The 26011-nt window shown below is 39.7% G+C and overlaps 1 protein-coding gene across 1 annotated transcript in view; it reads right to left on the bottom strand.

Moving 5' to 3' along the window:
* Positions 1-9111: 9111 nt before the first annotated feature.
* Positions 9112-26011, bottom strand: part of TYR (tyrosinase) — a 41952-nt gene continuing 25052 nt past the window's right edge. Inside the window, exons 4-5 of the mRNA XM_021544959.2 lie at positions 13610-13791; positions 9112-9596 (exon numbers count right to left, since the gene is read on the bottom strand). Of these exons, the coding sequence (XP_021400634.1) occupies positions 9373-9596; positions 13610-13791 (406 nt within the window). The 3' untranslated portion in view covers positions 9112-9372. The remainder of the gene's footprint in view (positions 9597-13609; positions 13792-26011) is intronic.

Raw genomic sequence — 26011 nt, 5'->3', positions numbered from 1 at the left:
TTTTTCACCCAAGCTTGACTTTAAGAAAAAGAATGGTGGGTTCATGTCTATAACCAGTCATACTCTTGCTGTGTGAAACAGCCCATTTTGTAGCTTCAGCTTGCTGCCCCCCAGCACAACAGAGGAACTGTGTTTCACTGACTGGAAGGACTTAAATATGCTGCTGTTGTACCTGCATGCCTCATAAACCTTCAAAGAGTAAGCAGTAAGTTTCTGAGTCTGTTAGTTCCACTAAAATGAAGGATAATTTTTACCAGTTGTCTATATAATAAGGCAGAACTAGAAAACTGATCATTAAAAAAGCTCTGGGTTTGTTTTGGTTTTTTTTTTCCCTATTTTGGGAGGTTTATTTATTCTTCTCTTTTTTATGAGTAGTGATCCTTTCCCTCAGTGTCCCTTCCTTAGTTACACAGTGTTGTGAGGGTAAATGGAATCCATTGGCTTAAAAAGGACTCAGACAGGGCTCTTGAACTTTATCCCATGCTCTTACAGAATTACCCTACAAACCTATCACTCTGCGTAGGATTTTCAGTGTAATAAGAAGAATTCAAATTCTCTGAGATTTTATACCAAACTGCATTAGGTTTCTTTCTAAAGTCCTGCCTTCTTTTTTCCTACCAGTAAAAATAGGGACAACCACACCAGAAAAGAGTTTTGATTTGCCTGGCAAATAGTCCTTCATTTTAAATTTGCTTTGTTAAAATACAAAATCCTGGTTGCAGTATGGAAAGAAGGCTTTTTGCCCAAAATATTCATCTGAATTAGCCATTTTATCTCAATGGTGGTCCTGACAACTAAAGTATTTGGCTGCTGAGTTCTTTTTGCTGTTCAGATGTTACTTTTACATTCTGTTATATTAGCAGATCATCTTAATGTGATTTTATGTCTTTTATTGTATTTGACAAAGCACCATATGTTTATACATCATATAATTATGGCATTGTACTCTGAAGGTATTTACTTTACAGGAAGCTTTATGACTTTGGAATAAACAACCATTCCAAGACTGAGCAAAACATGGTTGAGTTGCTGTTTGTGACCTGATTTCAATTAATGACATGCTCTCTTAATTGTGGAAGCATTGTGTATGTGCATGTATGCATGTGTATTACTGCTGGTAGGGGAGGCTGGGATTTCACTCCTTATCAGAGGCTCTGATACTCTTTGTGATGCCCTAAACTTGCTGAAACATCCACACTGGGTTCACTGATAAGGTGCAGGAGACACAGGATCCTCTGGCATGGCAGCAGGAAGTTGGGTAGGATACCCAAAGTACCAGAATTGTACTAGGCACCCTTGTTTAGTCACCCAGAGTAATTTTCTGCCTTAGAACATGAGGCACGTGCTTACTCTGTGTGTATTTGATGCTGTGAGATCACCTTAGAAGCAGAACATATTATCTCATCCTCGTTATCACACACACTGGAATTCAGCTGATTATCACTCCACTGCACTCTGTCTTTGTTTAGAGCACAGTGGAAGGAGAAAGGAGTATCTGCCTAATTCTGAGCCATCAAAATCAGTGATGAGCAAAGTTCATTCCCATATCAGAAGTGTGTAGAAATCCTCCCCACCTGTGCCAACACTTGAGTGCCTGACACTGATATGTGCTCTGGGCATTTGCTTTATTCTGCTTGTTCTGTTGAAGTATTTCACAGTGTTCTCAGACCATGCTGCTTTTCATAGATATTAATCTGAGAGCTGCTATTTTATTATGATCTTCAAGACACTGCAGATTCTACAGCAAATCTGCAACAACTGGTTTAAAACTCATAATTCACTTCCCAGTGATTAGGGGTCTGTTGGGTGCACTTCAGACTAAAACACCCACTTCTACAAGAATCTTCTGGGGGCTGTCTGCCTAATCATTTTTGCATATGGCAGTGTTGTGGGTTTTTACAGGAAAACTTCACGTCAAACATAGATCAATACAGGTATGCAGACTTCTCTGAGTTTTTTCAGAATTGTTAAAAGTTCTGGGTAATTTATTTTTGAGAAGTAAGGATATGTAGTTAAACTGCACATCTTGATCTCAGAGTTGTGTTTTTTACTTTCTTATTACAGAGTGGTGGTGATACAATGATGTGAAAAGATACCATCCCTCCAGAAAAAGGAATTTAAAAGCAGCAAGATAAAAAAAAAACAAAAACCCAAACAAAAAGAAAACCCAACAAACCCCTGTGTATTCCTTCTTATTTATTTTTAGTCATTAAATTAAAAACTTACAGGGAAATCTAACAGCTGCAATTTAGAGAAGTTCCTTATCTGTGCAACTGCAAAAGGTGCTTACTTATACTAAATGCAGGGTCAGTGACAGGCAGGGCAGAGTTAAAAATATTTATATTTTCAAAAATTATGATGGTGTTTTTCATTACGAGGAATGTCCTTTCCCACTCACCTTCTCCATGCCAAGTAATGAGGTTTGGCAAAATATGTTTTGGCTCCTGCGCTTTGATTTTCTGTCTGATATTTGGAGAGTTTTTATGGGAAACTATATATTTCACAAATGCATTTGGTCAAGAGAGAAATCTCAATGTTCATGCAAAAAGATTATGGAAAAGGGAACACAATTTTTTTTTTTTTTTAACAAAACCTGGCTGAAAATGCTGCTGCAAATAATAAACTCTCCTTACAGAGGACAACAAAGTGAGCATTGCAGTCTGCTGTTTTCCTGATGGAAGAGAAAAACTTCTTCCTTCTCACTTCCTTCAACACTATATGGGCTTCATGGACCATGGCAAATTCTTGATAAGGATGTGAGCAGAAGGATAGGCAATAGTAGGCAAAGACTGCTCACAGTAAACTGTGAACTTTTCTAGAGAGAAAATGAGCAGCTGTGGGTTCAGCAACAGCTGCCTGCCTGACCTGAGCACCAGTCTCACATGAATCTAAGCTATGTAATGGACCAAATCTCAGGTAAATTAACACCCTTCTCACATTGTCAGGGGGCAGATGTGAAAACCTTTGAAGACCCTCCAGGGAGATCTGATACACCTGACTTGGATTTTTGCCTTTCAGGATACAAAGTCATTTCAAAAGTGATTTTTTCCCTCCTTTGGTGTTACAGGGAACATATTCACTTATTTGGAGAATACAGCATGATATGGGCTGTAAGTATGGGTGCTGGTAAGATATGAACTGGCTCCCCTGTCCTGAATTATCTCAGCTGAAGAACCATTTGAGAATACTATTTGAACATTTGAAAAATTGAAACCATCTGAGGACTACACACAGGTGATTCCTCATCTATTCCTGATTCTAATACTGGAATAAAAGGAATATGCAACCCCTTGCTCATCCTACCAGCCTCTGAAAGCTGGGGAGCAGCTGTGCAATCCAGCCACAACCTTGTTCACAGCAGGGAACCTGATGCTTTGCCATAAATGTGTGCAAAAGTGCATTGCAGGCATGTGGATGTTACAGGAGGGCTGAAGAGTGGCACACAGGAATAATTTTAATCAATGCAACAACTTGGATTGTTTCTCCTGAAAACCCATCATCATTTTTTGTAAGTAAGATGATTTCAAATAATCTGTATTTCTCATCTATTTTCCGACTCCTCCCAAATTTAATTCCTGTGAATTTAATGGCTCCATTATTTATCATTTATCTTTCTGGTTTCTAGTTAGGATATGCATAAGCATTAGACTGACCTTAATAACACTGTGCTTTCTAATCTGAAATTGTCCATTGTGAATTGATGACTGATGGTCTGAGTAACCAGCAGCTTGTCTTTCTCCTCAAAACTGTTTTCTGGTTTACCTGAAACTTAATTTTGTTAGACCACAGTTTCTGATCTCTCTACAGATTAATTTTGCAAACAAGCCTTCCTGTAACTTTTTAAGTAGTATGTCCTCTTGTAGGAGACTGTCACCTTAATTAGGATGACTGCAGAGTTTTCACAGTTCTGTTGTCTGTGCCCAGACTGCTAAGACTATTGCCCAGACAATTTCTGAAGTGACAGCCTCCCTGCAGACATCCCTGTTCGATGCTTTAGAGTGCCATGGCTCCTAGGATGAGACAAAAGGCCACCACTTTTAAGACCTGGTGTCTAGACTTTTAGATTTAAGCATATTTATTTCACTAAAAAGGAAGAGTCTTTATGATTAGAAATGAGCTGATTTTCTGAAGTAGCTGTGAGGAAGACAGAAAAGCCTGGTTTTCATCTCTGCTCTCAAATGAGAGTTGTTGAGAGTTTGGTTCTCCCTGAATTTTAATAGGAGGTTGATGCTGTGAAAGTCAGCTCTCTGGATTAAATCATTGAGACCACAGATTATAGAATTAAAATACTAAAATTAATTTTAAAGCAGCATCTCAAGTCCATGATGATGTGAAAGAGGACACGGAGCCTAAATTCTCTAGTGGTCTGTATCTTCAGTGGTCACTGGTATTAACTGGCAAGATGAAACTTAAAACAAATTGCTGCTGTTCTGACTTGAGAAATCTTACATTCACTTGCTTTTGTTATAAATAACTAACATCATCCAGATAAAAGGGGAGATGGAAAATGTCTTTATAGTGCCTGTCTACAAACATGTGCACACATGTTGCACTACTTTTGGTATAATAGTGAGTGTACAGTTATTTCAGTATTTTTATTTTTGCTATGAGAATATGTATTTTGCTATCAGCTAATGACTGTGGTAGCTCTGTTACTCTGGGATGTGTGTGGTGCTTCAGTTGTATTAAAAAATCACATTTTCTTGTAATTGCACCATTAAGTATTTCTGTGTACAAATACTGTCATTTTGATCATTTGGTATTTTTCAGGCTGTTTAACCATGTGTTTATTTCATACAGGTCATCTGACAATGTAATCAGTTTGTAGTAAATTTAGCAGAACACCACCTTGCCAGTCTCCCGTAAATTTATGAGAAAATGGTCCAGGCCTTCAAACTTTTAATATGCCTTCCTGATACATTCAGCCCTGTGACAGAATAGCTGGCATTTTTTTTTATGTTACTGCCTTTGCATGAAGGGGTCATATGCAAAGAACTTAAGCTTTTAGCACTTCTTCTAGAAATATATTTTTTTTATGTGGTGTGTATAAACTATTTATTTGTGATAGGTTGCACAAAGGAACGAAGGTGAGTGAAGACATAAATGTTGTAGAATCTGTCCTATCATTAGTCACTGGGGGGGAAAAACAGAACTTGATTACAAAGAAAGCTGTATTTGTATGCAAGGCAAATGAAAGCCTTGTTCATAGCTCTGCCCTAAGAGTTAAGGGGCTCTGCAGACATATTTATGGCATTGCTGTCAAAAGTGCTTGGGAAGATGTACACCAGTTTGAAAATGTACCGCATTGAAATGGTTGTGCTTAAGTTTTCCAAGAAACCAGAAGCAAATTCAAGCCAGAAGCACATTAACATTGTTTTGATTACAGCAAAATGTGTGAAAATTTGCTGACAATATGTTATTGACCTGACAATTCCTTATTTGCTTCTTATTGCCTGAGAATATTTTTTTTCCTAAGAAAACAGTGAAGAAAAGCAGGGAGATGCTTTTATATACCCAAGTTCCTTTAAAATTTGCGTGCACATTACTGTATATACACCACCATGCCTGTCATCACCACTGCTATACCAGCCTCAATACTGTGGGACAGTCCCACCACTGAACCCCCAGGGATCCCTTTTCTGGTCAAGTAAGATAGAGCAGTCTGGGATGGAAAGAGAGTGAATCAAGTTTCATGAAGGGGCATGAATGGAAGTGCTAAGCCACAGCAAAGGTCCAGAATTAATGCTTGCTGCCAAATTCTTGTTTCAAAGAGGATTTTTTATCCTGTGTGTGGGGGGAAAGTGCCTGTTTTTCCACATATTTTATCAATCAATCAGATTTCCAGAACTTTTTGGCATCATGTGAATTCTGATGCTTCCGAGACGAGGTGGTAATGGACAGAACTCTGGGAACATGTCCATTTATGAAATGGGATACTTAAAAACCCTAATGGATGGAGGATGAATATGCAGAAATAAGTTGATTTTGAAGTTATAAGAGTTATTTCATATCTAATTCAAAGCTTATTATAAAAATTACAGTTACAGGCCATTTTTAATGCCAGTTTTCAGCTCACTACGGAGACTGATTCAAAATTTACATCCATATACATGTGGATACACAGATGGTGAATTACAGATTTAACTCAATGGAGAGGCCAGGTGCTAAAAATACAAATTTGGGTAAAATGTGGAAGGAAGAACAGAATGAAAAAGACTGACAGCTGTTTGTTGTCTTGCTTTGACTAAATGTGACTCTTAAGAGTCTGAAGAAGTAGGAGACCAGACTAGAAAATGAAAAACTTGACAGAGGTAACAGTCTCTTGCAAAGACCAGAGACATTCAAAGCTGACTACCTTATAATGAAGCTATCAGATATGCTCTAGGTTTCTTAATTTTCTTTTTATGTGAAACTACATGGTTATGATGCTCCAAGTGGCAATGGGAAGTTTCTTGTTTTAAGAAACTTGTCTGCTTGGCCAGACAGAGGAAAAGGTAAAGGCATGGTTTTGTTTAAACTCTGATCATTCTGGTTTGGTGAGATCACATTGCAAGCACAGCCTCGTGGCATTACCTCATTCCCAATTCTAAAAAAAAAGTGCAGCTCCAGCTTCCATCTCAGGGAAGCATTTATGAAGAAAGCGGTCCTTAAACATTTAATTCAACATATGTCTGAGCACAGAAGTAAACACAACCCTAAGCATGACCCTGAGAAGAAAAATAATGTACCATTGCATTTGTAGCTTGCAGACAAAAAAGCATAAAGTCTCCTGGCCAAGAAAACATTTAGTGCCATGGTGATAAATGAGGCCTCTCCTTCTTTCTGACCCATCCAAAACATAGATGCCTGGTCCAAGCTAAGATGGAGGGTCCCCAAAAGCCAAAGGAAAGGCATGCCTACAGGACAATTTCTCCTGTCCCACAACAGTTGCTTTAAGGTTGGTGCTGTCAGTCCACACTTGGCATGTTTGCTTCCCATGCCAAAGGAACCTAAGCAGCTTTGCCCAGACAAGAGAAGAGCTGGGGTTCCGTGTGCTCAGAGTCACATGCATCTCTGAAGGGATATGACTCCCAGCTGGCATCAGGTCTGAGCAGAAATACCACAACAATGGAGAGAACCAGCAGGTGTTGGTTGTGTAAATTCTGTCCTAGTTACTAAAATTAATACCCACTGTGCTATCTATTCCTGGCCACAGACCATGTTGACTGTTGGAAACAGGCCTGTGTTCTTTGTTCCCTCTCAAAGAAGATGTGGTCTCTGGGTCATATGGTGAGTGGGAAAATTGCTCGGGGGCAAGCCTACAAATATCAAAGGGATAAAAATTCTCTTTCAGCAGTTAGAGCTAGTTTGAATTTTCTGTGATGAAACTACCATGGGAAGAAGACAGGCTGTTAGATCCTTCACTGAAGAAAAGGGAAAGGAAAAAGCCTACCTGTGAATTGGTAAATGATCTGGGCAAAGCATAAACAGACTTTCACTAATAGGTCATGACTTTGGTCACAAGTATAAATTATGCATTCCGTGGTTTTGAGGAAGAAGGGAGGGTCAAGAGCTGCCAAAAAGTAGGATTTAGAAAACCTGACGAGCCAAAGCTTCTCACTGATCCTTTCACACATGGTGATTTGCCATGGCCAAAGGACAGAGGCACAGGGAACAACTCATGATCTGTGGAGAAGACATGAACTGCTGAAGAGTTGAATCAGAAATGACTTGTTGGTCACATCTTTTGCAAGCAGGTGACATCTGGTAAAAATTAACTTTGATCAGTGGGAAAAGAAAATGCTATCACCATGGAATACTGAAAAGACTGAAATAAACTTGCTTAATACAGTTAGGATTTTTCTATCAGAACAACTTTTCAAAGGATGACATTGCTTTACTGACACTGAAATATTTTGCATAGTGACACTTTATTCAGTGAGCATCTAAAGAAACACAAGAGTGGCATTTCTGTCAGGGCAAGCACCCAACCAGGGGTCACAACTCTGCCAGTCATCCCAGACTGCCACAGCCATTCAGACTGTCTCAAAGGTGGATATCTGGGACTTTTAAGGTACACAATTCCAACATATTCCAGTCATGTTCTAACTCCAGGACTGGGGACCCTAGAAGCATACAAGATCCAGACTCCAACAGGAGACTCTTTCTGGGAAGCCCCTGGGAACTTACAGGATTTTCATTCTCCCTCCCTCTAAGACCTGAATGGGTCTTTACATCTTAGATATAACAGCCCCCATTCCCCATCCCCCTGGGCTGCTGGCATGGAGAATGTAGAGAAATCTGGATTTGAGCCTGCGGAAGAAGGGAGGGGTTGGGGAAGGTGTATTTTTTAAATTATTATAATTATTTCTCATTATCCTATTCTGACTTTTAGTTGGCAGGAAATTAAAATTCAGCTAATTTCCCCAAGTCAAGTCTGTTTTGTTCATTACAGTATTTGGTGAATGATGTCTCCTTGTTCTTATCTTGTCACGTGAACTCTTCTGTATATTATCTGTGCCAAGCAGAATGAGGAGGGCAGTAGGAGAGTAGCTTTGGTGGACACCTGCTGTCCAGCTACGGTCAGCCCACCACACTTTTTGTTACATGTGGGTCACATTGTGGAATCTGTGCATACTGAACAACCAATAGTCAGCCATAATGTGAGCAATCTTTAAGTCAAGTGGAACAGAGGTAGACACAGTGAGACCAGGTTTCCTTGCCTCAAAGTCACCCAGCTTCCCAGATAAATGCAAGGCAGGATAGAAGACAACTAATGAGCATTTAAAGCAAGTGAGAAGTTGTTTCTGAGCTTCCTTTTTTCTGGCACTCAATGAAGGACAACATTATGAGACGTTATACGAGCTGGAGGGAAAACTTCTGTACCAGCAGAAAAATTGTCTATGGGACAGTCGGTCTGCTCAGTCACTATATTTTGCTAACTGAATGAAAGGGCTCTTTTTGCTCTTACATTGAAACACAGAGTGAATGTAGCACCAATTATGCAGTCAGGCACCTGTCACTATATCCATGTGCCAAACACATGGATTGGACAGCAGAATTGGATCCTATTTATGGCTGTTAAAAAGCAAATAAAATAGAATTATACATTAAATCCACCACACAAGCCAGTCTGGTTTCATAGGAGCATTATTTAATGAAGCATAGGAAATACACAGTGTTCTTTGGGTGGCGTCATAGCTAATGTTGGATCTGGGAGATTTTTTTAGGAGTGGATCTGATAAGATGTTACAAAATTGGAGATTTTTAAAAGAGACTTGAGACTGCCCATCCTGCTTCTGCAGCACACCTCAACAAGGTATTTGTAAACATCAATCAAACATTGCATGCTTGATTAGCACCTTAGTAACTTGACTGAATTACTGGAGACCTCTAGAAATTGGATTGGTAACTTATATTGTTGTAATCTTCACTTTCTATGAGCAAGGGTTGTATCTCTGAAGAAGTTCCTCCTTTTTTCTTCTGGCAGGCCCTGATGAGCCCTGTGAGCACAGCAGTAACAATGCCTCCAAACACAGCTGCGACGACCAACCAAGCCCAGATCTGACGAGCTTGCTGAAGATAGGGTGTCAAAAAGTCTTGGAAAGACTGAAGGGCTTGAAAATCAAAGAGATAAAGAAAGATCATTTTATTTGATGCAATGTGCTGTCAGTTTATGGAAGTTCTATAATAGATAATAGTGGAAGGCTGAGTAAAAAGAGGCAAGAGTAGTAGAAATTGCCTGAGAGCCACAAATAGTTTTAAACAAATCTCTTCAGCCCTGATAGTCTGTTTCTCAATCTTCATGTCCAACACTGGTAGAGCTCTCTGTCCCCAGTAATCTTCAAAACTTCTTTGGAAGTTTTGACAAAACCCAAGAAATTTGATACTGTATGAGCAAAGGTCCTGCTAGTTCAGCATCCTTTGGCAACAATAACTGAAGCAGAACACTAGAGACAGCTTAAGAAAAGGTTATCTATTACAATGGCTTCACAAAATACTTAACCCAGCCTACAAAAGTTTGCAGGTCAGGGATTTCCTGAACCAGATGTTGTGGTGAGCTACTTGCTTTGACAATTCCCTTGTGGGGAGAGCCAGTAGACAACTATTCTGTGGTCATTCTGCACAACAAATCCTTTTTCTCTGGTGAATCCAGGACAGCTTCTCACTGTCAGATGATCAGCTGCCTTCTTGCATTGTGATATGAACGTGTGTGTGTGTGTGTGTGTGTGTGTCTGTGTCTGTTTTTCTTGCTATGGCTTAATGAGTTATGAAAACCCTGCCATACAGGGCTCTCACTTCACAGCAGAGGCTGGAAAGAAACCTGTTAAAAATGCATCCAACAACATGCTGGCTTGAATGTGAAAAATAGAAATAGTTGTTTGCTTGGGCCAAGGAGGATTTGGAATCCACATCTCCCAATTATTAGTTCTAAGACCATTATTATCAGTAATTACTAGCTAGTAGGGGAAAGAAAAAGCACCTCTATGGGCACCTTCTCTAGAAACTCCTGTGGTGGTTTATTTCTGAATGCTCTTTATGCATCTGGACTGATAGACGTACTCAACCATGTTTAGAATGTTGTACCCCCACAAATCCTCTAAATGTCTTCCTGTTATCTTGCATTTTCACTGGTGCTCAGAAAAACAATCCATATATCCTCTTGGGTCATGGTACTTCCAAGAATATGCTGTTACATGCACTGTGCTCTGAAAAGTCGCTGCCTCCCAGGGCCTGGGGAAGGGATGTAGCCAGAAACTGCCTGATTGTGGCCCCCTGACTACCCTCTATTAGTATTCCAGGTAGATAGTGGTGAGACTGAAGGAGAAGGCCCCAGGGCAATCTTAAGGGGCTTCAGGGCAGTTAAAGGAGTTCAGATAGTATTCTCCTTGATTCCTTCAGTACTAGGGGAAAATACTGAAAGGAATAGGAAAACTCAACAGCCCAATACATGGCCAAGAGGTTGATGCCATAGGTGGAATTTTGTGGTTTCTGTCCACAGGGTGGCTTACACAGCACTAGGCCTGCTCATGTTGGATGGGGTACACCTGAGTCAGAGGCAGAAAATAATCATGGCCCAGGAATTAGCAGGGCTGATAGAGAAGTCTTTAAATTAAGCGTGAAGTGGGAGTGGGATAATTGGTTTCTTCCATTTCTTGTGGATTTGTTATTCACTGGTTGTGTACCTCTGGGTGTTCACAAGAAATACCTGAGACTTCCACAATCAAAACTAGAAAGATGAGCTAGGGAGATTCAAGTTATGGAGTCCCTCAGTCAGCTTTAAGGCATGGTTACTTGTCTTTGTAGTGGTGAAAAGTTCCCAGCTCCTACAGATTTCATCAGTCTCCTCATTATTACAGCTTGGAAAATCTTTCTTAATGGAAATATTGTCAAGCACTGGAACAGGCTGCTGAGGGAAGTAGTAGAATCACCATCCCTGGAAGTGTTCAAAAATTATTTGGATGTGGTGCTAGGGTATAGTTTAGTGGGATTGACAGTGCTAGTTTTATGCTTGGACTTCATGATCAAGAAGTTCTTTTCCAATCTAAATGATTCTGTGATTCTATAAAACTCTTCCCAGCGGGAGAGGGAGATTTACTGGGCAAAAGTCAAGACTGCATCTGTAAATTTATCTGTTTTCATGTCTGAAAAAGGAAAAAAAAATTTAAAAAATCTTAGTTCAGGTGCTGAAATATAGCTCTTGAAACATCCCTTAGCAGAGTAATTTCTCTTGACAGGTATTTTTAGGTGGTGTCGTTAGTCTTTCAAATCTCTGTTATTGATGCTAACTCATGTCTGTTTTCAGGCAACTCTGCAGGTTGTGGTCATTTTACAGCTCATGGTTCTCGTGTCAGGGAAAGCTGGTGTTTGCTCCAGCTTCTGCCCAGAGCAGCTCCCCAGTAGCTACACTGTGACATGTGCCTTGGAGTCCTGAGGGATGGATTTCCATACACACTGACACCACTTCTGCTTCAGCACTGTCATATAGATGAAAATAAATGAAGCTGCAATTAAAACTCTGTACTCTTATACACTGATTTGCTTTGCTTTACCAGTTTTCCTCAGGGACACAACAATAAAATTTAGCATTAAAAAGCCATTTTTTCATTGCATTCTTTCCAAGTTTTATTTCTTGTAACCAGCCTCCCCATGCTCTGTGTAATCCTACTTCATCTCTTCTAAATTGTTGGTATTGTAACTCAGAACTGCAGCTCTTCTCGGAGTCACAGAATCATCCACTTTGGAAGAGACCTCCAAGGCCATCTAGTCCACCTGTCAACCCAGAACCACCAAAATTGCCCTCAGACCACTTTCTTTAAGAGGAAACAAGACAGGTTTTGAGAATAGGATTGGGCCACATCTTATGTGCTCATTCCTCATTCTGTCTTCCTCTGCCTTACTTCTTCTTCCTTGTCTGGAAGATCTGCAGAAATGCTTCCTTTTCTTGACGACCCAGATCTTTTTTACTGACCTTTTTTTCTTTCATAAATGTTTCCTACTTGTCCAGTACTTCCTGTTTGTCAATCACAGACTTTCTCTTCTCCTAAGGAAAAGTCTGTATGTACACACAGGAGTGAGAAAATCTGTGTCTGTAATTTGCGAGTCCAAACATTTTGCATTTGTAACCAGTTCTTCCCTTCAGATAAGAAATAGCTTAAACTTGCTTCTTCTCAGTGAGATTAACAAGGGGTTGAATGACAACTGAGGATTATCTGGACTTTCTGAACAAGGTTAAATTTCATTCATTGTGTTAATCTTTTAGAATAATTAAGGAACTACTTTCCTTACCTCTGTTAAAAACATGGGCAGAATTTAATAAGATTTCCTTTTTCTGAGGACTATGTACTCTCCTGGGAAAAGGCAAGAGTCCAAGAGGCAACAGAAATTAATTATTGGATGGTAGGTATTTTACCATTTCCTTCCTCTTGCAGTACAGTTTCAGGATTCAGAATTCCTAAAAGTCATTATATTTGCCACTTTGTCTGAATTGTACAATTCTAGCAATAAGAGGAGTTTAGGAAACTAATGTCTGAAAAATATGTTTATCTATTTCTGGTCGTGACGTGGCTGTTTTATGAGCTTATATTCCAGCACCTGGACTAAGTATTTTCTGCATCTCATTCCCCAGTCTGTCCATACATCCAGGTTTGCCCTATCTCAGGTGCTGAATCTTGCACTTCCCCTTTTTTGAGCATTATATGATAAGTGATTTCCCAGTCCTCTAATTTGCTGAGGTCTCTCTTTAGGGGAGCCAAGAGCTCCTCCCAGTTTTGTATAGTCACCAGGCTTTCTTAGTATCCCTTCCAGTCCTGTGTCCAAGTCATTTATGAAGATGTTGAAGAGCACAAGACTGAGGATGGAGGCCTGCAGAACCCACTAATGACAGGTCCTCAGTCTGATGTCACCCCATTTCCTGTAACCGTTTGTGCCTGACCCATGATCCAGTTGCCCACCCATCACATATATGAAACCAGAAATGTGAAAACAAGCAGGTGCAATTAGGGATTATGTTCAGGAAAAAATCTGGAATTAGAAGGATTTTTTTATCTTCTCATATGGTTTTTTTCTTCTCACAGTTTATAGGCAACAAATTTTACATTTCCACTTTTACCCAAAATTATGATGTTACCTGGTTCTTGCAGATATTCATAGTCATACCCCAGCTCTCTTGAGGACTTGAAAAATTCTCCATTTCTATAAAGAGGAATGAAGGGGACCATGTAATTTTCTCGATTGTGCCCAATTGGTGCATGAGCTGCTGGGTATACTTCTAGCATGGGCCTGTGTCTTCTTAGCCATCGTTCAAAAATGCTGTGGAAGAGAAAGCATGTTAATTAATGATGGGGATTAGCAGAAATTTTCTTCTTGAAGATTAAAATAAAGTGATGGTTTTTTTTCTAAATGCTGGAGACAGAGTTGCATGCAATATCTTGTGTTTGTGTGTAATGCTTTCCAAATTTCCAAATTTGGGGTTATCCACTTCAGTGCTGAGTTCCTGTGCAAGCCTGCAAAAAGAAAATGCCTGCGCTGCTGCAAAGAGTCTGAATGTGCTTTCAAATTCCATAAATGTAAATCATTCTCTTTCTGTGCTCATTAATTCATGGGGTTATGAGGAATAGAGAGAAATGGATTAAAGACCTCACTCTCAGAAACATTTGTAGCTAGTTATATGAATGTAGCTAGTTGAATGGTCTTGTTTTGAGCTGCTTCTCTCCTGTTCCTTTTCCTCTAATTTCTTAACAAGGGTTTTCAATGTACTATGAGTTACATAATAATTATTTGGACATCACCAAAGGAGTGGAAACATCTGAGGAAGAAGTGATAAGCTGACAAAGCACGTTAGTTGTCAGTAAAGTGTCTTTCTCCAACCAGAGCTTCTTCACTGACCTTAGTGTTGGCACTGTTGTTTAACACCTTCCTCTCAGCTGCTGTGCAGTTTTATTTTGCTTCTTCTTAAATATGTTATCCCAGAGGCACTGCCAGTGTCAAGCTTTGTTCAGTGTCAGGTCTATCTTACAGCCATCTGAAACAGTTTCTGACACTTTCTGACAGAAGCCAACCCTGTAGCCTCCTAATTGCCAAAACCTTGCCATGTAAACCCCATAGAAGCTGTTCCCCACACCTCCAGCCTCAGCTGCTCCATTCCATATGACTCTTCCAAAATTTCTTCCATTAGTTGTCTGTCACCACAGGGCCATGTGTCTGCTCTTTAACTTGGATACAGAAAGTTAAAAGGCTGCAGGAGGGGAAGTATATAATGGCATTTTCAACGTAACTATTCAACGTGTTTGGAAAGCAAAATTAAGAACCTTTGAAAACATTCTCAGTTCTCCTCCCTTTGAGCTTTTTCTGGTCAACTCTTCACTTTTAATCCTCAAATCCTTTCTCTGATCCCTTTTTCTTTATTCACCTGAGTGTGCCAGGTTGGAATAGGGAATGTGGGAAAATGCTGCAGGGCAAGCAGATGCAGGTATTTTCTGCATGAAGAAAAAGAACTCCGTACTAAATCCAAATATAGTGGTGGGAGGTAATTATCAACATCAGGCTCAGGAAGGGATCTGGGATTCATTTATCAGTTATAAGGGATAAAAATGGTCTAAAGAGACGTGCATCTTGTGCTTTAATGGAGATCTTAGCTAAACACTTGCTCCTCCCCAGCTCTAGCCATTGACCGGAGGACATGAACTTCCCTCCCCTGTTCCCCCCCATGGACTGTTCAGGGACTCAAATTATCTCAGAAATACAGTCCCTAAATGCAAGTGCTCAGGGGTATGAGGATCTCTGCAGGTTATCAAGGAATTCTGCCAGCAGATTTCTACCTCTTTTTTTTGGGCAGAAATATTGAGAAACACTCTGTGTAGCCCACCAAATTAAAGCCCTGTCATACTCATCAAAATAGAGGTAGGGCCAAAATCTTAGTTCTCTTTTTAGGATCAAAAACTCTAATAAATGAAAACATGACTGTGATCATACACCTTGTCTACCCTTTACAATGCAGGTATTAATTTTGATTAAAATCTTCATTTGTCTCTCTCCAGTTAATTTCATCAATCTTGTCTGGAAAAAACTCTTATCCAAATAATAATGTTTAGTTGAAGTTTTCAGATGGATAAGTTTAAACAATATGAAGACTTCAGCTGGCATTATCTCAAGAAAGTTTGAACAGAAACTCTGTAATCTTTGGAGAACAGCATGAAGAAATTCAGTAATCACTAAAAAAGACATAGAATATAAAGAGTAATTTAGCTTGAGGAGGGGTGAGATGTGGGGAAATGTTGTACTTTAATCTTTTCCCTGCCTGGCTTTTACTCATGCCTTGGATAAAGCACCCTGATTATCAGAGCCTTATTTTCCTAGCAGTTGTAGATGGGAGCTGAGATAGCTCTTCTCAGCAGCACAAGGTTATTAGAGGTGCAGAGATACTCTGGTTGTGGGAACATGCTAATATTTTAAGAAGGCAGAGGTAGGACTTGGATCAGGTTTTTAATGCCTGGTGATGATGTGTACCCTAACTTTGTAATGCTTAATCTGAAGTACTTCCTGGGACCTGATTTTTAGAAAATGCTGAGCAATCACAATCTGAAAATTTGGAGAATTGATGAGCACAAGGTTCAGAGCTAAAACTCATCATTTGCCTGTAATAGCTTTGCAAGAAATGCCCTGAAATGCAGCATCCTTGCTGCATGAGTTGTGTTGCTGTTGTGTAAGAGGTTTTAATAAGAATCCTTAGGCCAGTAATCCTTCAAGCAGAATGCAAATGCAAACCATTTCCATGGAAATAAACATATGTAATTTTGGATTCCTTCAATTGTAGCGTGGTTCCCACATGAGGTATCGAGCTTTGCTAAGCAGTAGCAGGAGCATTGAATTGCCTGCCCTTGCAGCTGATCTTTAGGTTCATATACCTCTAAATCCTGATGTGATGAGTTTTGCTGATGCACTCGATGTGTTGCACAATTCATTGAGTTGTTTGGGAACAGTTCTCTCCATTAGCTGGCACAAGATTTTATAATCTTGGCTGAAATCTCTTTCATTGAACATATCTGTGTACCTTCATAGAAATCTCAAAAACATTCTTTAAAGCTTTAAGAGTCACTTTTTTTTTTTACTTCACTCAGAACAGCTAGGCATGTGCATTTATCTTTTAATAGTCTTTGTTTTTTTGCTTTTGGGTTTTATTTGACACTTTGAAAGATTAGGATCATATTCTGCTTGCTATTAAAATGATTGGGTGAAGTTGTATTTATTATTTCAATTTAAAGGCTTGCTCTCAGCTTGTTTAGTAAGATGGACTCAAAACACTATTTTCTCCTGGCCAGATAACACATGGTGATTTGTATTTTCAAGAGAGTGTTCATGGATTTTTGAAATTTTGTGTGAGAAAATTGACAGATGTAGTATATCAGTAATATTTTTTACATGTACTTCATCTGTTTGTATTCCTTCTTTTAAGGGGGCACTTCTGGTGGCACTGCCATTTCCCTTCCTGACCCATATTTTGTAAGTCATGGAAGAAGAACCTTACTCTTGCTTTTCAGGAACAGTTTCCCAGCTTAATGGAAAAAGAAAACTCCCAATGGCATCTAGTTGGAGAGGAAAACCCATGGACAGGGCACAACTTCATCTGTATTTCTATTGGTAAACTACAAATTATTCTCCTTGGGCACCATAAGCCTTTTCATATCAGAGAGTTACATTTTATGACTCCCCAGCCAAGTCCATTAATTCCCTGAATACATTTTTATGGAAAACTGAAATCCTGAAATAGCATATGGCTTTTTCTGTCAGCCAGGTGATGACACTGGCACAGTGCTCCTGTCCTTGGGGACTTAATTGAAAAGATTCGGGCCAAAAAAAAAGTGTATTTGGAGAAATCAATCATGCTGTCTTTTGTTTCAGAGTGACCACTGAGTCAAACATTGTTGAATACCTTTTTCTTCAAATAAGGTGCTTTCTCCAGCCCTGACTATATTTAAGGCAATTAGGATCAAATGTTTTCTCTGTCATGCAGGGCTAACCTTTCCTGAAGGCAAAGAGAACACATCTGAACAGCTATGATAGATCAGTGCAATTCTTCCATGTGCCTTGATCTACAGAGACAGTTGTTAATCCAATAACAGGCATGTGGTTTCCTTGACACAAAGAAATCAGTGTTCCCATCATCAGATGTTGATCTGCTTACAGTTGACAGAAGTTTTTCTTTTCTTCCCCTACGCAGTCATGTAAGTTATTTCCCTTTAGCATCTTGAAAATGTGTGGTTGTTTCCTGTTCTTTTCTCGGGAGCTGCAGTCTTGGAAGAGCCTAGGTCTGCAGAGATAATGCTACATGCAGAGAGACAAAATGCTGGGGTAATTAGCTGGTCCCTTCATGGAGTGACAAAGCTCCTGGTAGAAAATCCAGGTTTGTGGCAAAGCAGCAGACCTTAAGTCCCTCAAATTATTTTGGCAAACTACTGCTCTTATCTTCTTTTCATATAAACCTCTGCATCCTTCCCTGGACCTGAGAGCCTAACAAAATAGGACCATGAGGTAAGGGCATCTTCATGGCCATTTTATTCCATATTGCTTCCCTTTCTTGACATAATTTAACTAAAGGTAACAAAAAGGATACCAAAGTTCAGATCAGGCTCTGCTCTATCCAGTCACCATACTAATTCTGTGGAAAAAAAAAAAAAAAAAAAAAAGAGTACTGGACATAAGTTTAGTTGAGAAGCTCTCTGGCTCCAGCAGATGTCTGGTTGGCTACTTTTTCTTCCTCAGCATCTAGACAAAGAGAGCAAGCAGTTCAGTAGCTATTTGTATAGCTGGAAGTGATATTTTCCAGAGGCTTTTTTAGCATTGCAATTCCAGCTAGACTGGCATCACTCGGGAGATGTTGGCAGTGCTGTGGGAGCAGATGGGATGTGAGTGTGGTGGGAAGACAAGGTGGGATAAAGAAAAGAAGGGAAGAGCTAACCAAAAGTTGTCAGGAATTTTATTCAGAGAGTGGAAAAGGAGAGAACAGATTAGCAGTAATAAACCATAAATCCTTGAGGATGATAGGTCTACCTAGGAGGGTCACAGGCAATCAAAGCTTAAGAAATAGAAATTTAAAACATGGCAAATAAGTAAATTAAATAGAGGTTAGTCTCCTGATAGCCCTAATACCCTTTGTATTTCCTCCCCAGCAAGCAAAGCTGACTTGGAAAGGGTAGTTTTTATTTAAAGGCATTGGTAAGGTAAAAAATATAATCTTTCTAATAATAATTAAATAATAATTATAAATAATAATAAAAATCTCGACAGCATAAAATAATTCTGTCTAGATTAGAGAAAATATTGTTTGCATTTGGAAGACTTCTTCCTTCTCTTGAAGAAATCCAAGTGCCCAAACTGAAAGTCCTAAATAAAAGGTCCAAGAACTGAAAGAGATTGGAGAATAATTTGAAATTTGGAAGATTCCCTGTCTCACATTTAGTGCCCAGAGAGGCTCAGTCTCTCTGAAATTAATTTCCAAAGTAGAAATTATTTTGTAGTGGGTGTAACATCAAAGTAATTACTAGATTATGATAATCAACACCCTATGCAAAGATTATTTTTGTGGTAGGAAACAGAATTTCAATATTGTAGAATGGGTTGGATTTATGCAACTGTAGATTAAAATAAGGCTCAGGTTTGTATTTAAACCTTTGAAAAATTGATCATGGGGCATGATAAGTTCACTGTCACTGAAACTCTGATTCAGTCAGAAACCATGTTTGATGCAGAAATAGCTAAGGAAGATAATCAGGTCATAGGATTCCCAAAAAATCATAAAGGCAAAGAATATTTTTACTGCATATTGAAAAATTCTTAGAGTCTCTTGCAGGACTCATTTTACTCTATACAAAACAGGCAGAGAGTAAAAAAACTTACCTAAATTCATACCAGAGACACTGTAGGGGAATGGGACCTCAGCTGTGGGGCCAGTTTGTACCAAACTCTGGCGCCCCTAAGAATTAGGTTATACCACTGCAAAGCATGGAGTCTCGATTTTATTTAATTTTTTTTTCTATATATCTGTATACAGGTCACTGTAACTGCTGATAAGCTTAATCAAGCTAGTGTGTACCAGTTCTAATAGGTTCCAAGGTATTGGTATGTGGTAAAATGTGTTAAAGATGCCCACCTGGTATGTAGATGCTTTGTCAGTTTAAATTTTTCATTCAGGGAAAATATACTTAACTTCTGCAAAATATTTTAGTGTGATATGGTGAAAATTAAAGCCATCTATTAAAGACATGGATTTATCACTTCTATTTAATTGTGTATAAATATACTCAAGTGGGTTTTTTTTTTGTTCTGCTCCATACATACCAGGTTATACAAAGTGAAATTAAATGAGCCATAATGGAAAATTAATTTAAAAACCCAAACAAAAAAACCCAACTTGGGTTTAATGAGTGGTGGGGAAATAGGATTGATTTGAAGATGATTAAAAAAAGACCACCAATATATATATTCTTACTTAAAATATGAATTCATATTATTTTATGAATAATATATGCAATGGGATTATAACTAATGAAAGGATGAGCCAAGAAATAACTGGGTTTATGCTGCCAGTGGGAAATACCAGGCAGAGTATAAAAGCATTGCTGTATGTAGGCTGGGTTCCTTCCTACTGTTCCAGATAGTATTGTGCACTCTAAAAAAAAATGTTGTTCACAGGAAGGAAATCTTAAAATCTAGAAAAATCAGAGTAAAAAATAAGAGTTGGCATTTCACTTTATCATTTTGCAAAGCATCCTTTTAAGGGCCATTTCCCAAGAGTGCTACCATAGACATAAGCAGAGGTACTCTTGACTGAGTGTAAGAGGAGAAACCAGACCTTAAATATCCATTTCTGAGATTGAGCCACCTCAGAGGCACTGGCTCATAGTGTAAACTGTCCCTTCGGGAAGATTTAACAAAAAACTTAATCCAGTGTGTTTTACCTTGTGATGAAGAACAGATGAGAGAAAGGTGATGGGGAAAGAAGAGGGTTCAGTTTCTCTGTATGAATTTCTGTGATACAACAAGGAACAAGAGGGTATGCCCAGTGGAGGACTACAGTCACCTTATAGTGAAGGCTCATGGTCACTCTGGACACTCGTGGACACAGTAAAGATTTTCTTCTACCTCCTTGTCCTCACTTTCCTTGTAAGCATTTGCACAACCATGCCATAAGCAGGAGGAAAAAATTGATTTGGTTTAAAACCAAACCTGCCCTTTATTTTCATCTGTTCTGGGATAGTTTAGGTGAGATAAAGCCATGTATCTGATTCATTAGTCTTTTGTGTGATGGCCAGTACCAGCACAAGGGAGAATCTGAGGTGAGCATCTCTAGGTAGCACTAATTGCCTAGCAGGACTTTTCTTCTTCCTAACCTATGTGCTAGGTCAAACTGACTTAAAGCAACATTAAAATTGTGCTCTTTATTTCTCAATAGCCTGATAAACCTGTGCCTCAGCCAAGCCTGCACTCAGTATTAACCACTTAGCTGCTTGATGTCTGCTTTGTAATGCAGTCATAAATTTGTCACGTTCAAATCCAAAGCCATGTCCTTTGCTGTTCCAGGTTTGACACAGAGACTTTGATTCCTCATCTCCAGTTGTGAGATGAGGTCAGACTATGCCAGAAGGAATACAAAACACTGTTGCTTAGAGCTCATTTATACAATTTATTTCAGTATCATGAGATGTGACATGCTGTAGAAGAAATCTGGCAAGCAACACATATTTGCATTTGGAAAGAAAAGAAAAAGGAAATAAATCAAAGAAAGCTGAAATGCCAGCCCAAGGACTGTGATTACACAGTAGTCATCACTTTAAAAGTTGGCACTAGTCAGCTCATATTGCAAAGTCACCTCAGGTAATTCCCATCCCAAGCATTTGGGAGAAAGATCGGTGCTTCAATCCTGGAAGAGGTGTTGATGCTGAGGCTGTAAAGTCAAGGCTTTTGTGCTGTTTGCCAATGTATGCAGTTATATTGCAGTATTCTTTTTTGTTCCTTTTGTTTTAAGTTGGCTAAAGACACTACAGGGACTCTCAGGAAGGTTGTAAACAAATTACACCGTCATAATGCAAGTTCCTGATTAAAAATTAAGATGCTGCCCTCAATTGTTGTGAAAACCCATCCAAAACCTTTGAGGCTCTGTCCCCCACTGGTGAATCACTGCTGAGGATTGCCCTGGGTCACGGTGCTTATTCTGTCTAGTCCCAGCTGCCAGAGAACATCCAGGGGCTTCCATCGTCAATTCCAAGCTGCAGCATGCATCAAGGACCTTTGGACAACTTTGCCTCTTCCCCAACCTTTGCAGTACCTCTGTGAAATTACTCCTATGCCAGGCCCTGGGCCAGCCACCAGAGACAGCTGTGCATGCATGCACCCCTGCATGTGCTTGCTTGTGGGTGAGGCAGCTGCAAGTCAGGGTTGGGTTGGTGACTACACTGGGTGCCTGAGGCTAGTTACTGGGGAACGTAGGCTGTTCATGTATATATCTTTATATGTATGTATATTTTCCCATAACAGGCTTTTATTATGGTCAGCCAAACAGGTAAAGAGGATGAAGCTGTTGGTGCCATTGGAATTTTGTGTGAGTGCTGCATTTTTGGCATTGCTCTGCATATCTGGTCAAGCATGTTTGCATATATGCATGCACATATATTTCACCTAGTGTGTGTGTGTGTGTGTGTGTGTGTGTGTGTGTGTGAGGTTGGGAATACATGCTCAACCTCAGTACTGGCTGCACCCAAGAACATGAACCTGTGGTAGCCATACGAGCTTGGGGTTTTAGATTTGTTAACACTTAAAAGATAGACTTGCACAAAACAGAAAAAAAGGATGTTTTTATCCTGGCAGAGCTGTCTTCCCACATAATGCTGTGTTTCTGATTTTTTTTTTCTCAGGATATGTATTCTCAATGTAGATCAATTATATGCATCTGAAATATGGATATTCATTTTCAGGAAAGGTCTGGCCTTAATTTTTTCACTTTTTCTCATCTTCTGAACCAAAAGTGGGGATTTTTTTGTGGACTTGAGTGGAATAGACCACCTGAAACATGAGGCACAACATGCAGATAACAAAGCCCCTTCCTTATTCAGCAAGATTGATATTGTTTGCAGGCTGTCTCCTAAAGTACCATTCTAACATGCTGACACCTTCCCACCCACTACAAAGTACCACCAGAGCTGGGCAGCCATGTGACACCTGAGGACTTGGCGCAGCTCTGCTTCATGGATCTCACTACAAGCATTTCATCTCCTTTGCTCTCACGGCACAAACTGGATGTTTGGGAAGTGTCAGATAAAGGAAGCAAGAGGGAGGGAATTGGGAATGGGTGTAGTCCCATGCAACCAATTCCACCTAAGAGAAAACCAATGCCACTTTGCCTATGTCCCTCTTTCTTAAAAACCTCAAGGTTACTGCAGTTGCTGCATTCATGGAATCATATATCCTGAGTTGGAAGGGACCCACAAGGATCACTGAATCCAAGTCATGGCCCTGCACAGGACATCCCAAAGAGTCAAACCATGTGCCTGAGAGTGCTGCCCAAATGCTTCTTGAACTCTGTCAGGCTGGTGTTGTGACCATTGCCCTGGGGAGTCTGTTCAGTGCCCAGCCACCCTCTGGGTGAAGAATCTTTCCCTAAACTAGGGAACTGTTTCCTGAGCTTCTCCTTTTTGAACCTAAATCTTGCCTGACACAGTTCCATGTCCTTTATGAGATATTTTTTAATATTTTCCCTACCAATGTGGTTTAGAACTTTTTCTGCTAATCTATCAAACAACCTCAACATATCTGTAGGACTAAATGAAGAGAAGGGTCTTCATACTTTCCATCTGAAACTTTTCCTCTTTATGTCAAACAACTTGAGCTTCCACAGCTATTTGAAGATGCAATTAGATTTCTCATTGCTGCTTTGCTTGCTTATTTGTATGCAAATTGCCCTCTGCATGCCCTTTGCTGCAGAGGGCAATATAGCTTCCCCTCATTGCTCCAATCATCATATGGTCCTCCAAGTGTTTCTCTCCTAGAATAAAAAGTGTCACCAACTCCTCAAGCCTCTCTCATGAAAAGAAGTTACTCAAGCACCAGACTCCTGCAGAGCATTCAGATAGAATGATCTTGAGATGACTGCTATCTGTTCCTCTTTCAGAGAGGGATGCTGAAGGCCTGCACTTCTATTCCCCATTTGCTGCCATTTGATTACATTGCAAACTGCTTAACCCTTCCCAAGAAAGTCATGAAGGCATCTGAGGCTTCAATTCCACTGCATATAAGTCTGGGGTGCCCTGACACAAAGCTTAACAAGCTGAGCAGTCCTGTAACCTACTTTCCCAGTAAAGAAACCTTGCTGAAATATTACTAGTTTTTGTCTTCTCAGAAAACTGGGTAGGATGAAACAAGTGATAAGCCCACCTTTGATCAGTTGCTGTTGTATTACCATGTAAAGACCTTTATTTCTACTAAAGAGGAAGAAAATGGATAAGCCAAGCTTTACATTAAAGACAAAAGCTGAGTGTTGGAAAAAATATGTAGGAATCTGTGCAGAGGAATGTCCATATTCTCTAGCGTAGGACTAGGTAGTGACTTAGGCTAACCTGGTTATTGGCAAAATAATCTAATTCTTGTGGGAGCTTGTTCTGTACCTCTACTGGAAAGAAATGAGTTTAAATGAGGATTAGCTGCATTGAGATTCCGTCAGATACCTGATCTAAACTCTGTTGCTTTTCTTCGGCAAGTCAGCCTTTATTTAACACCAATGTTGTAAATGACTTTTGAGGTACAAGAGAGAAATTCTTGTTCCATAAATAGCTGTCTTCATGTGTGTTGTTTCACCCCTTGCTGACAAACCAGAGCAATGTTTGGCTAGATATTTGTTTTCCATTCAGATTTAGGTCTCCAGTCCTGTCCAACAAGCACTGCAAACCCCAGGTTAGAGATGAGACATAATGGAGTGTCCTGTGTGCTTTGTAAATAAGGAACTAGAAATGCAACCAACCATGTGCTGCACTGAAAACAGAAGTTGCCATTTGATGGAATGTATATCCTGTGCTAAATTTCTCAGATTCATTTTTGCCATGGTTTGTTGCTAACACAAAAATATCACTTGAAGTCGGAGATAGTAAAAATGCAGCTACTCCAAAATTTAATAACTACTTTTCCCTGAAGACAAAGATAACAAGCAGATTAAAATGGTTGGCTGTGGAGGTAGTTGGACTGACACTATAGAACCTGCTTTTGTACTTGTAATTTAGTTCTTTTGAGACTTAAATATTGTCATTATTGAGGTTCACAAGGGCATATAATGCATAAATCACATCTATGGAAGTGAAGTGATAATTTCTTTTGATGAATAGGAGGTAGTTACATGTGGGTGAGAAAAGTACCATGTTTTCTTGTGATTTTTTACATTTTGAACAATTACATCAGCTGTTATTGCAGAAGTGCTGCAGGAAGGAAATGCTAGCTGTCTGCATCAGAGCTCATTTTGATTGCTGTGCCACAGGGAGCTTCCTCCTCCTCCAGCTTTAAGAGAATAGGTGAAGACTAACCATGCAGCTCTTGTGAAGTTTTAGGGCAGTGTGACCTTTTCCTTTTAAAAACCCGTAATTGTTTGAAAAATATGTGGTGTATGAGGTGATCCATTCAGTAATTGTGTTGGTTGAACTAAAATCTTGCAGTAAGATTGATATGAAACCTGCACTTTAAATGGGACTCTTTGAACTGAACCTGCTATATAATAGATTTTTATGAACAGAATGGATCATTACAAACATCTAGCCTGAATAATGACATGGCAGGTGAGATTGCCAACTGCTGTATTTCACATATAATGCAGAAGATGTCTCTTTAACCTTTCTCTGGTCATTCCCCTAAAGCAAGGTGAAGCAGCAGCACTATAGGTTATATGTATGCTTAATCAATAAAAAGAATATTTATCTCCAGAGCCTGATCCTTGTCATTATTTCTCTCTGTGTCTGCCTCTGTATGGTGTATCTGTGGATATCCAGAGGACTTATTTAATGATACTTTAAATGCAGGTGCACCCTCAAATGTACTATATATATTCAGTCTCCCTCTGTCCACTGGAGGAAGGATGCTCTAAACCTGTACTCCTTCACTTTTGCCTCTCGCTATGGTACATCTTAGATGACAGGTGATGTGACCCTTCAGGGCTGCTCCTGCATCCCTTTGGGTGCTTTGCAATTGAAACTGCTCAGGCTCACTGAAGTAGATGTTAGAGTCCAGGTTAGTATCTTTGTGTATGATTTGTCTTTAGCCCCAGACACAGTGATATCAAAGCAGAGATAGTGGGGAGCTGTTTCTCAGCAACACCCCATCCTTCCCACTTACACTCTGCTTTCCATGGATATATTTACGTGATATTTCACAGGAGATGTGAATTCACTCTGCCCACATACTGAGCCCACTTTGAGTGAGTCAGCTCCATCAAACAAGCTGAGTAGCTCTGGTTAACATGCTACAAAGCCTGAGAGGTTAGGAGGGAGAGGTTAGCAGCTCT

Source organism: Lonchura striata, chromosome 2, assembly GCF_046129695.1.
Source record: "Lonchura striata isolate bLonStr1 chromosome 2, bLonStr1.mat, whole genome shotgun sequence".
NCBI lineage: Eukaryota > Metazoa > Chordata > Aves > Passeriformes > Estrildidae > Lonchura > Lonchura striata.
The sequence above is the reverse complement of the archived record's forward strand: the minus strand, read 5'-3'. Positions and strand labels throughout refer to the sequence as shown.